General features: G+C 42.6%; 1 protein-coding gene across 3 annotated transcripts in view; it reads left to right on the top strand.

Annotated features, from left to right (window-relative positions):
* Positions 1 to 12,720, top strand: part of LOC136884865 (pyridoxine/pyridoxamine 5'-phosphate oxidase) — a 159,215-nt gene that overhangs the window by 86,253 nt on the left and 60,242 nt on the right. Inside the window, exon 1 of one of the 3 annotated variants that reach the window (XM_067157155.2) lies at positions 6,572 to 6,598. The exons of the other annotated variants lie outside the window; for them this stretch is intronic. Coding sequence (XP_067013256.1) covers positions 6,581 to 6,598 — 18 coding nt within the window. The 5' untranslated portion in view covers positions 6,572 to 6,580. Of the gene's footprint in view, positions 1 to 6,571; positions 6,599 to 12,720 lie in introns of those variants that run through there. 3 annotated transcript variants of the gene reach the window in all.

Here is a 12,720-nt window from a genome sequence, read left to right as displayed (position 1 = left end):
TAAGGGCGAAACGCCATGTGGTTGTGCTACCTGTGAGTGGTGCCCTTAAGGGCGAAACGCCATGGGGTTGTGCTACCTGCGAGTGGTGCCCTTAAGGGCGAAACGCCATGTGGTTGTGCTACCTGCGAGTGGTGCCCTTAAGGGCGAAACGCCGTGGGTTTGTGCTACCTGCGAGTGGTGCCCTTAAGGGCGAAATGTCGTGGGTTTGTGCTACCTGCGAGTGGTGCCCTTAAGGGCGAAATGTCTTGGGTTTGTGCTACCTGCGAGTGGTGCCCTTAAGGGCGAAATGTCTTGGGTTTGTGCTACCTGTGAGTGGTGCCCTTAAGGACGAAACGCCATGGGGTTGTGCTACCTGTGAGTGGTGCCCTTAAGTGCGAAACGCCATGGGGTTGTGCTACCTGCGAGTGGTGGCCTTACCCCATCGGGTTGTGCTACCTGCGAGTGGTGCCCTTACCCCATCGGGTTGTGCTACCTGCGAGTGGTGCCCTTACGCCGTGGGGTTGTGCTACCTGCGAGTGGTGCCCTTACCCCATCGGGTTGTGCTACCTGCGAGTGGTGCCCTTACGCCGTGGGGTTGTGCTACCTGCGAGTGGTGCCCTTACCCCATCGGGTTGTGCTACCTGCGAGTGGTGCCCTTAAGTGCGAAACGCCGTGGGGTTGTGCTACCTGCGAGTGGTGCCATTGTGTGTGACGTACCATGGGTTTACATTACCTGTGATTAGTACCACTGTAGGAGGAACACCATGGTTCTGCTTTACTAGTGATTAGTACTATTGTGAGCGGACAGCATACTTGAATTATTTCAAATCACACGCGAGGTGCGTTTCATCGCACAGTTTACTACACACGAGCCGTTAATTGGTACTGTGATCACGACCTTCCTTCCTCGACCAACACCATTCAACCTCAAAAATGTTAGATGTGGCGGACTGTTTCAATAGGATTACAGTGTAGGGATACCGTTCACATAACTTACCTGCTCAATCACATAAAGAGGAGATCATGTGATTATATTTTGTGAATAATTTAACTAAATTTGACTAGTTTTATACGCCATGGTATGCAATTGTTTAACAGTCCATTACGTGCATGTGCTCGTAAAGACCGCTGCCCTGGCTTGTCACCTTCTCGCAGGTATACCACAAGGGCACGGCGTCACGAACATTTTCTTGTCTACAATTAAATTTGTTGCGCATGCGCAATCGCGAAAATTCGTACTTAGATTATGGATATGAATTCCCTGTCTCTCTAACAGCCTACGACATCAGAAATGAAGTCATCACCCCTCAGTCACCAAGTAAACATGGTTGCTCTGCGCTCTCCTGTACCCGTAATATTGAAAGAAGCGTTTTGACAGATAGCGCTGTCACATTTCTCCCTCCTTCTCTTCACTTCCGGCTAAACTTGATCCTTCATCCAGACCGCTGTGTGAGAGGTTTGGCAGCTGCAAGCAACGCGAGCCGGTTTATCTCCATAGCAAGCACACTGGGTCCGCCCGTGTTTCCATGGCAACCATACCCCCTACTCCCGTAAAAAGGACCTCCCTCTAAGAAGTGGTGGTGATTGTTCCAAGAGGAAGTACAACTTGGTAACCATCCTCTATTAACACTAATCAGAGAGAAAACTTGGAAGGGATCCGACACTTAGAAAAATGAAGATATCGGTCAGAGAAAGACAAGAACCACGAAGGGCGAGAAAGTGGGTCTCATAACCTGATACGGTTGGGGTCTGAAAAGAACAAGAGTTGACCAAGGGAAATCAGCTAAGATAGATGAAAGTCACGAGTCTGGCATAAGTAGATAGAAGCAATGTCAGGACTCAGCTAAGGGCCTCGTGGTTGCCAACCCACGCTCCCAAGTTCAGAGCCCCTGACGCCCATTTAGTCGCCTCTTACGACAGGTGAGTTATTCTACCACTCCCAACCACGGGGGAGGATCTCCCTATGAACTGAAGTATCAAAACGTATCTTTTAATATTACGACTATAGTCATTGCTGTTCAGTGTCAGTGTGAATATATCTAATAGCATTTAATAATAATGTTATTGGCTTTACGTTCCAGCAACTACTTTTTGACGGTTTTCGGAGACGCTGAGATGCCGGAATTTAGTCCGCAGGAGTTCTTTTACGTGCCAGTAAATATACCGACACGAGGCTAGCGTATTTGACCACCTTCATAATAGCATTTCACGGCGCCGACAAGTGAATTATCGATGGTTGGATTCTTTACCATAACCGGTCTTATCATTAATGGAAAGAACTGTTCCAAGTTTATCAATATGGTCTTGCATAATTCGGTATGACACTTCTGTCGGTAATTTAAATACCCTGTCCAATTTACTGAAGCTGCTAAATGCTGGAGTAGTTTATCTTCTTGTCGCAGCAGTTTCCTAGAATGTTGCGGTGTTTTCTCGCTCTATCGTCGCTATCTTGCTCACGGCATTCCAAAAGTCGACTGTAGGACTCCACCAGTCCAAGTCATGTTGCTCTCATCAATAGATACGACTCAAGGCCTCTGAGTAACAATCTGCCGTAAAAGGTTTATGATATATTTCCTTTGAACTAGTCCGCATAATAAAATGACTCTAGGCTTCTTCTCTTGTTAATTTAAAATTCATTGCTTGATAATAATGCATTTTTGTGTACGATTTACCACCGAGGTAGACACCTCATTTGCAAAGCGATTTTGATTTGATGACTCACTGGTTATTGACGTCGTGAGATGTATCACCCTTGTCGACACATTTTGTTAGATGTCGCGTGAAACCACCATCATAGTCCCCTAACAGACAGCGGATATAAGTCGTGGAACATCTACTGTCTTCACTTCTCTACATCATGTCGTAAACTCTGGATTCTTAACATTTGAACTAGCATGTATTCAATTGACTGGCTGTTAAGACTTGTTAAATAACGAGCTGGCGTACTCGTGCTTCGCCACGGAATTCTACATTGTATACAGAATTCTAGATGAAGTCTTGTACACGTTGTGAATAAGATTTTATTAAGTTGCTTAATAACATAGGTAGGTATATAAAAATTCCATTTTAGGCACCTTCCCCTAAACTACCATTTCATCCAGCGAGAATAAAGTTATTTACAGCGTGGACTGTAGCGCTTTATTCCCCAACTTTACACACCGATGTTCATTAAATTCTGTTCACCAATTTTCTCGTGGCTCCGCTTTGATATGGACGTGGCAGCAAATATCGAAATTCATGAATATCTCTGTTATAGCCAGTAAGGTAAAAATGTTGTGATGCCCGTACAGACAGAAATGACTGAAAATTAAGAAGTACATTTCCTTGTTAGTGTGGACACGACTGATTCAGAAATACCATTCTTTTTGAATTCTGAGCGATGTACAAACAAAACTCATATTTTATATAGAGAGACTAACATCAACTGGACTTCACATTTTTCGACTCAATACAACGCAGCGCGATACTGAATTTTCCGAGACCAGACAGCTTCAGTATTCAGGAAAAATAGAAATACTGTTAAGCTAAAAACTTAATTCTCCTACTGATACGTCTGTCTCGCTCGCCAGGCGGAACATAACACACTTATGGCAAAAATTAATTTCTCAACAGCTAGGGAGATTTTTCTTAGGAAATATTTAAGCTAGAAGCATGAAATTGCTACCAGAATGTATACTACTTACTAAAAGACTACGGTACTGACTTAACGTAATTTTTTCTTCAGATAGGAATACAAAAAGCACATTTTTTCGTAATAGTACGTCAGGCAAAAACGTTGTATTCTTTTTTAATCTCAAGGTATAAAAAAGCCATAAACACAGAAAGTGTGTGACCAGCAAGTGGCCGCGTGCTCTGGGTCAGCTTGGGTTCGAACCCCAATGTCAGCAGCCCTGATGGTGTCCCATTTTCACACCAGACAAATACTGGGGTTTTACCTAAATTAAGGACACGGCCGCTTTCTTCCCATTCCTAACACTTCCCTGTCCCATCGTCACCGTAAGACCTATCTGTATCGGTGCGACGTAAACCAGTTTTTTAAAGATAACAGACCAATCCTTCGAAAAATAACAGTATCGGTGAAAGAAAAAGAAGAGCCACGAAAGGTGTGGAAACGAAACACTCCCTAAGACTTCGTAAATATAATATCGTGAAGATCGGAAGAGAGCAGATGTTGACCCAGAGAGGAGCCTAAACGGAAGCAATCCCACTCTCAACTAGAAGTCCCGTGGTCGCCAAGTTAAGAGCCCATTGGTCTCTTACGAAAGATAACTTGGCACGTTCGATCCTGGCTCAGTCCACTGGTATTTGAATATGCTCAAATACGACAGCCTCATGTTGGTAGATTGACTGGCAGCAAACTCCTGCGGGACTGAATTCCCCCACCTCGGCGTCTCCGAAAACCGCAAAAGTACTTAGTGGGATGTAAAGCAAAATAACGTTATTATTATTATTATTATTATTATTATTATTATTATTATTATTATTATTATTATTATTATTATTATTTACGAATGATAGCGAACACCTCCCTTTGAAGACAGCAAGTGATCAGAGTCAGGAGACCTCCAATCACCTGTGGAATCCGAACCAGAAGTCGCGACATAACCTTGTTCGGGATTCGAAGCACAGCCGTCTTGGTGGCAACCCAGCTAATTTGCACTTCAGGCCAGCAAGGCTTGCGTTGCAGCTCCACGTGCGGAGGTCAGCGAAAGTGAATTCGCATTGCCCTGAATTCGCTGCACACATGGTAAGGTCACAAAACTCCTAAATGTCGCCCATCATTCTTCATAGCTTCCTTCCCGTTGCCTCGCAGTGCAAGGGACTGATGTCCTCGACTGTTCACCAATTTTCTCGTGGCTCCGCTTTGATATGGACGTGGCAGCAAATATCGAAATTCATGAATATCTCTGTTATAGCCAGTAAGGTAAAAATGTTGTGATGCCCGTACAGAGAGAAATGACTGAAAATTAAGAAGTGCATTTCCTTGTTAGTGTGGACACGACTGATTCAGAAATACCATTCTTTTTGAATTCTGAGCGATGTACAAACAAAACTCATATTTTATATAGAGAAACATCAACTGGACTTCACATTTTTCGACTCAATACAACGCAGCGCGATACTGAATTTTCCGAGACCAGACAGCTTCAGTATTCAGGAAAAATAGAAATACTGTTAAGCTAAACACTTAATTCTCCTACTGATACGTCTGTCTCGCTCGCCAGGCGGAACATAACACACTTATGGCAAAAATTAATTTCTCAACAGCTAGGGAGATTTTTCTTAGGAAATATTTAAGCTAGAAGCATGAAATTGCTACCAGAATGTATACTACTTACTAAAAGACTACGGTACTGACTTAACGTAATTTTTTCTTCAGATAGGAATACAAAAAGCACATTTTTTCGTAATAGTACGTCAGGCAAAAACGTTGTATTCTTTTTTAATCTCAAGGTATAAAAAAGCCATAAACACAGAAAGTATGTGACCAGCAAGTGGCCGCGTGCTCTGGGTCAGCTTGGGTTCGAACCCCAATGTCAGCAGCCCTGATGGTGTCCCATTTTCACACCAGACAAATACTGGGGTTTTACCTAAATTAAGGACACGGCCGCTTCCTTCCCATTCCTAACACTTCCCTGTCCCATCGTCACCGTAAGACCTATCTGTATCGGTGCGACGTAAACCAGTTTTTTAAAGATAACAGACCAATCCTTCGAAAAATAACAGTATCGGTGAAAGAAAAAGAAGAGCCACGAAAGGTGTGGAAACGAAACACTCCCTAAGACTTCGTAAATATAATATCGTGAAGATCGGAAGAGAGCAGATGTTGACCCAGAGAGGAGCCTAAACGGAAGCAATCCCACTCTCAGCTAGAAGTCTCGTGGTCGCCAAGTTAAGAGCCCATTGGTCTCTTACGAAAGATAACTTAGCACGTTCGATCCTGGCTCAGTCCACTGGTATTTGAATATGCTCAAATACGACAGCCTCATGTTGGTAGATTGACTGGCAGCAAACTCCTGCGGGACTGAATTCCCCCACCTCGGCGTCTCCGAAAACCGCAAAAGTACTTAGTGGGATGTAAAGCAAAATAACGTTATTATTATTATTATTATTATTATTATTATTATTATTATTATTATTATTATTATTATTATTATTATTATTATTATTATTTACGAATGATAGCGAACACCTCCCTTTGAAGACAGCAAGTGATCAGAGTCAGGAGACCTCCAATCACCTGTGGAATCCGAACCAGAAGTCGCGACATAACCTTGTTCGGGATTCGAAGCACAGCCGTCTTGGTGGCAACCCAGCTAATTTGCACTTCAGGCCAGCAAGGCTTGCGTTGCAGCTCCACGTACGGAGGTCAGCGAAAGTGAATTCGCATTGCCCTGAATTCGCTGCACACATGCTAAGGTCACAAAACTCTTAAATGTCGCTCATCATTCTGCATAGCTTCCTTCCCGTTGCCTCGCAGTGCAAGGGACTGATGACCTCGACTCAACACTCTGTGGTCGACCTTAAGAGTTCCATGTACTGGGTATAAAGGTCGGTGGCACCCTGACTCGATCCAGTTGAGATCAGCATTCAGGGGGTGATGGATTCTGTCGAGAAGGTAAGTCTTATCTTTCCCCGTAATAGAGCCAGGGCGTTCCTTAGCGCCGTCTAGTTCCAGGGGAGGTGCTGGTCACTGTAAAACTGGCAACACTAATCAGAGGGAAAAAATGGAAGGGATCCGGCACTTAGAAAAATGAAGATATCGACCAAAGGAAGACAAGGGCCACCAAGGACATTAATTCGCAAACTTAACACCGTCGCCGTCGAAAAGAAAAGAACAAGAGTTGACCAAGTGAGGTCGGATAGCACAGATGAAAGCGAGGAGCCTGGCACAAGTGGAAGCAATCCCAGGACTCAGGTAAGGGTCCCTTACGACAGGCAGGGATTACCGTGGATGTTGCCCCACCCACAGGAGAATGTGTGAAGTAAGGTAAGTTTGGAGCCTGTGCGAGATTAGCTCCTGTAATTATCTCATTTCATTGCGGAGAGCTTTTTATGTAGAGGAATGAAGATGGCTTTAACCCAATCAGCCGGCCATTTGCCCTGTCTCCATATTTTATTGCAAATGGCTGTGATAATCGCCACTCTCTTTAAAAATTCAGCTGCGATGTTCTCAAAATCGGGTGCTGTGTGGTCTCAGTGATATGATTGCCTTATTTTTTTTTGTTCCCTTCAAAGTGTTGCCATTGGCTGTACACTCTCTTCTTGCTTTACGCCACACGCACGTCTTATGGCGACGATGGGATGGGAAAGGCGTAGGAGTGGGAAGGAAGGTACAATCCCAGCATTTGCCTGGTGTGAAAATAAGAAACGACGGAAAACCATCTTCATGGCTGCGGACAGTGGGGTTCGAACCCAAACCGCACAGCCATTCACTCGGTAGTTTCCATCTATACAATACATTCCCAGAGTCGTGTGGTCTCATTGTGGTAACCATCATCACGTATTTTTAACATGCCCAGTTCGCTATAAATACCAATAATTACAAGAAATGAAATTCAAATTTGAACGTCCGCATTGACTATAATATCTAAATTAAAGTATAATCGACCAGCTGGATTTCGTAATTCGATAAAAGTAACCGTTCCTCGCTACTGCACTAAGATATTTTCTACAAATTCCCAAAGTATAAAAACTAACCGAAAAATTAAGTTTCATTTACCCCAGTAGTTCTTAGCAAATTGCCTTTTGGGTCTACGATGACCAGGCTACATGTGAGAAACAGCCCTCTCTGGAGTCGAACATGTCTCCTTTTTTAAAAGGAGATTCCACGTCTGTAACATCTGCAGTTTTTGAGATATAAGTATCCGCATAAAAAAAATTCAACCGCGTTTTTCAGCCCCTCCCCCTCAGTGGATTTTCCGAAAAAATGTACGTGTATCTTTATTTTGAAAGGAGATTCAAAATACTAATTATCACGTCTGTAACATCAATTTTTGAGATATAACTATCCCCATAAAATAATTCAACAGATTTGTTTCAGCCCATCACACGTATGATTTGGTGGAGGTGTGTTGACGATACGATACAGGAGGTTCTAAAAGGCTTCGTTTACATCTAAGCAACCTAAATCAGCAGCATCCTTCAATTAAATTCACTATGGAGATGGAATCGGACGGATGCCTTCCTTTCCTGGATGTTCTAGTAAGAAAGAAACCGGAGCGCTCCTTAGGACATAATGTCTAGTGTAAGCCTACCTCCATGCAGATTCCCACCACCATCCAGCATAAAAACAGGGCATTCTCATGAAACTCCCCGAGAGGGGGATACGAATTTGTGAGCCATCAAATATCCAAGAGAAGATGGACACACTTCAAAGTCTGGTTACAACGATGTACAGATTCATAAAGCACAGCTCACAGAAAGAAGAACCCACCTTACATTCACAATACCATACATGGAATTGCCAAGGTCCTCCGCGAGCACAATGTAAAAACCGCGTTTGACACCGTCACTAATAGTAATTGATGAGTTTAGGTAAAACCAAGGACAAATTGTCCCCACTATTACATCCTGGGGTGCACAAAATTCCCTGTACTTGCGGTAAGGTATACCTTGGCCAAACATGCCAGTCCAATGGTACTCGGATCGAGGAACACCAACGAAATATCCATTATAAAATATAAAAGCCATTTTAGTAAATAACGGAATATCCGTCTCGGCCAGCAACAGCTGAGCACGCCCTGTCAATAGATCATGATGTCATGTTCCAAGATGTTCGAGCTCTTACCCACACTGAACACTAGGATTATACGGCAAGCTGTGGAAATACGTAAACCACTTTCAGCAGGGACGCTGGCTATCAGTTAAGTAATACGCGGTTGTAAGCACTGGAAAAACTTTATGATGATGCTGGGTTTAGAATATTAAACTAGTATTATTACTTTTTCTTAGTGTGATCATGAATGAAGACAAAGATAGAAACATGAGGTGACGGTTGAGTCAGGTAGAGGTTTCAAGAAGAACAAGTGTTGACCAAGCAAGGTGTTGTACAGCTCCGTAAAGCAATGCCTGAGTATCTTTGTTCAGAACAAGGACATAAAGTAGAGTGTAATGACACGTGATCCTAGATGCTGCGGGTTCCATTTCTATCTAGATCTGCTATCTCTATCCAGAATGAGAAATCGTGGCGGGGGGGGGGGAGGGGCAGGGAAGGGGGGTTTTCCCACCACCGACGCATTCATCTCAAAGGTTCCTCCCCAATAAAATTGCCCGGCGGGATTCTTTCATTGAAATGAAATGACGTATGGCTTTTAGTGCTGGGAGTGTCCGAGGACATGTTCGACTCGCCAGATGCAGTTCTTTTGATTTGACGCCCATTCGCGACCTGTGCGTCGTGATGAGGATGAAATGATGATGAAGACGACACATACACCCAGCTCCCGTGCCAGCGAAATTAACCAATGATGGTTAAAATTCCCGATCCTGCCGCGAATCGAACCAGGGATCCCTGTGACCAAGAGCCAGATTGCTAACCATTTAGCCATGGAGTCGGACATTCTTTCATTATTAAACAATGAGGAAAATGTAGAACACATTACTGAAATTAATGTTTTTTGTGTGCAAATTTTCATAAAATCATCAGCAATAACACTTAATATAATGACGGCCACACCTTGAGCAATAAAGCAACGCAGCGGTGGCAAGTCCATCTGAAAGCCAGATGTTAACATTCTTGTTATAACAACAGAATTCAAACAAGGGGAGGGGGCAATTTACTTACAGGGGAATTATATACCCCCTTCCCCGCTGAAATAAGCACTGTGATCCTCAGCATTTCCTTCGCATTTTGCACCCGATTTCTATCTAGATGTTAGCTACACACAGCCTACGTGAGAACAAGTGAGGTCCTGGTCTGGACAACCAATAATAACGACCGTGAGGATTCGTCGCGCTGATCACACGTCACGGCTTCGGGCTAAACAGAGATAATTTGGGTGGGCCAAGGCTGTAGTGCCACAGGGTCTAGCTCATGCAGGGAAATGTGCACACGATCTTCCTCATGACTTGATCCATACAAGGATATAGAAAATTCGAGACATAAACAAGAGAATTTCTAGAGAACAGCGCCGAGTTGTGCCGAAAAATATCCACACTTGTAGCCTTGACGCAAGCAACTAGAGATATGAGAGGTGTAAAGTATGAGAATTGTATTCCTAATCATCGTTATCCAGATTAGCAGTTTGCCTTACTTACGAGTGCTAATGTATATCCGGTGTGGACGTTTTTCAATAATCAAGAAACGCCTGAACCAATAAACACATTACAGAAAGAATGATGTAAATAAGTTAATTTGGCTAGGATTTGAATAAAACGAGAAACACGCGATTTTAGACTGTTTTTCCGGAACTGCATTCAGGCCGGAAGTGATTTTCGAAATTTGCTTTCTTAGTTTTTAGTTTGAAAGGGCCATCCGAGACTCACGATTTGAGACCTCTGCGGACGCTTCAGCCCTTCAACTTTGGGCACAATTAAGGAATTTCACGTTTTTCGTCGCACGGGCACCGTTACTAACGCTTTCAACATTACATCGATCGAGAGTCGTCTCACTACTGAACACGGCTCCTGCCATCTAGTGGAGATGATGATCCCCACTTCCCCTCATTCTCCCTTCATGCACGTCTTTCTTCCTAATGAGATGCTCTCCTCGTTTGCTACCCAACACTGGAAATGAGATCTGTTCTGTACACATCTATGTAGGCCTATATAAAATAAGAGTTTGTCTGCGCGTTGCTCAGAATTTAAAAAACGATGGTATTTCTGTATCGGTAACAAGGAAATGCACTCTTTACTGTTGATATCTCTTCATTTTACGTCATAACACCAGCTCAGGCAAACACATTTTACAACAAAAACACCAGCTTCATCTTGTCGCCGACAACTACAAATCTAGCAATTCAAAGAAAACAAACAACGTAGACAAATCGACTCAACTTCTTCAAGGAGTAATGCACCTGAGTTAACAACACACAACCTAACAAGCCACTAACACAAGATATATACGTACGATATTATTTATTTTTATAAAATAATCGCAGCATTCCAACACGTCCCCATTTTTCAAAAAAGTAAAAAAGGACTACACTTCAGTTATCCCCTCATTGCAATTCTATAAAGGTTGTTGTTTGATAAATTCTTTGTGAACAAGTCTGCAACATTTCTCTCTGATGCTATATATACAAACTCAATGAACCCCTTTTCTACTAGTTCTCTATATACATGATGTCAATACGTTTTGACCTTTCACTCACATTATCGTATTTGCTTAATTTAATTGCTGCTGCATCGTCAGCAAAAACTTTTCTAGGTGTATCCATAAACCTTTCCAGCCCTAGCCCTGATAGCAAATCTTTCATCCAAGTTACTTCTCGAGATACCTCTGCCATTGCCATGGTAGATCTCGCGATACAACTCTGTTTCGTACTATAACAAGACACTGTGTTTACATACCCACTCACTAATCTTCCTCCTCAGTCCGCATCACAGAATATTTGTACGGACTCTTCACAATTTTTAAAACATAACTTTAAATCTCTAGTACCGGTACCACATAGACATCTCATGATATGCTTCACCTCTTTCCAATTTCTAATCTTAGGTTTTTAACAATTTTGGCTAACTTCACTTATCACAAACGGAATGCAGGTATCTACCTATTTCTTCCTCATCCACCTTCCTATTGAACCACAGTTCATACAGTATCTGAAAATTTATTGCTGAGGATAGGAACCTATTTCCTAAAATGACTGCAGTCATTAACCGCTTCTCCCCAAAATTCCTTTGGTAACCCAGACTGGATTAGGAGTCATCTAACAGTATCAAAGATCGTTCTATTCTTCCCCTCTTCTAATCCACTTTGTTGTGTAGTGTACGGTCACTGCCTTCGTGATGTCCAGGCCGTACTGTAACGAGCGCGGGAAAGCAATCAGCTGATCGTTAGGGGGGAAGTTTAGCACGTGAGTTAGTAGAGTTAAACATAGATTTTCGCAGTTTTATTGAAATTTTTAACGATGGCCGCATATTCACTCAGATATATGTGAGAATGAGTCGTCATCGACTGCATTATTAAATGGAAAGTCGTTAATTAGTGAAGAAAACTTAGTGTGAGCGTGCATTTATGTGAAGCTATAGGTTAAGAAGATCGTTCTTCAGTGTTTTAATTTTGTAGTTTATTTGTGTAAAGTTATATTTTTAGTGTAAAATTAATTTAGTGCATTCTGTGTTTTATTATTAACTACGAATTGTATATACTTGAATTAAGATGATCAGTGTGGGAAATCACCATGCCAAAGATTTGCTGTGTGCCTGGCTGCAAAGCCAATTATAAACAAGGAGACTACACTCCGGTATTTGTGTTTCCTTCTGATAAAGAACGAGTTAAGTTATGGAGGAAGCCTATTCCCAGGGAGAAGTTAATAGTTAATCACAACATAGTTGTGTGTATCAAGCACTTTCCTGAAAATCACATCCTGAGGGAAATAAGTGTGTCTCGTCCAGATGGTGAGTTAACTTTTTTTATTATGTCATAAACATGGGTAACATTAGGTAGGCCCTATATTTTTATGTAATCAGACCTACGGCTTATCTAAATTCGGTGTATTAGAAAATGCAAGTCTTATTTATGAGTATCACCGAGCTCGATAGCTGCAGTCGCTTAAGTGCGGCCAGTATCCAGTATTC

Source organism: Anabrus simplex, chromosome 13 (assembly GCF_040414725.1).
Source record: "Anabrus simplex isolate iqAnaSimp1 chromosome 13, ASM4041472v1, whole genome shotgun sequence".
Classification (NCBI taxonomy): domain Eukaryota; kingdom Metazoa; phylum Arthropoda; class Insecta; order Orthoptera; family Tettigoniidae; genus Anabrus; species Anabrus simplex.
This window is presented reverse-complemented; position numbering and strand designations above follow the sequence as displayed.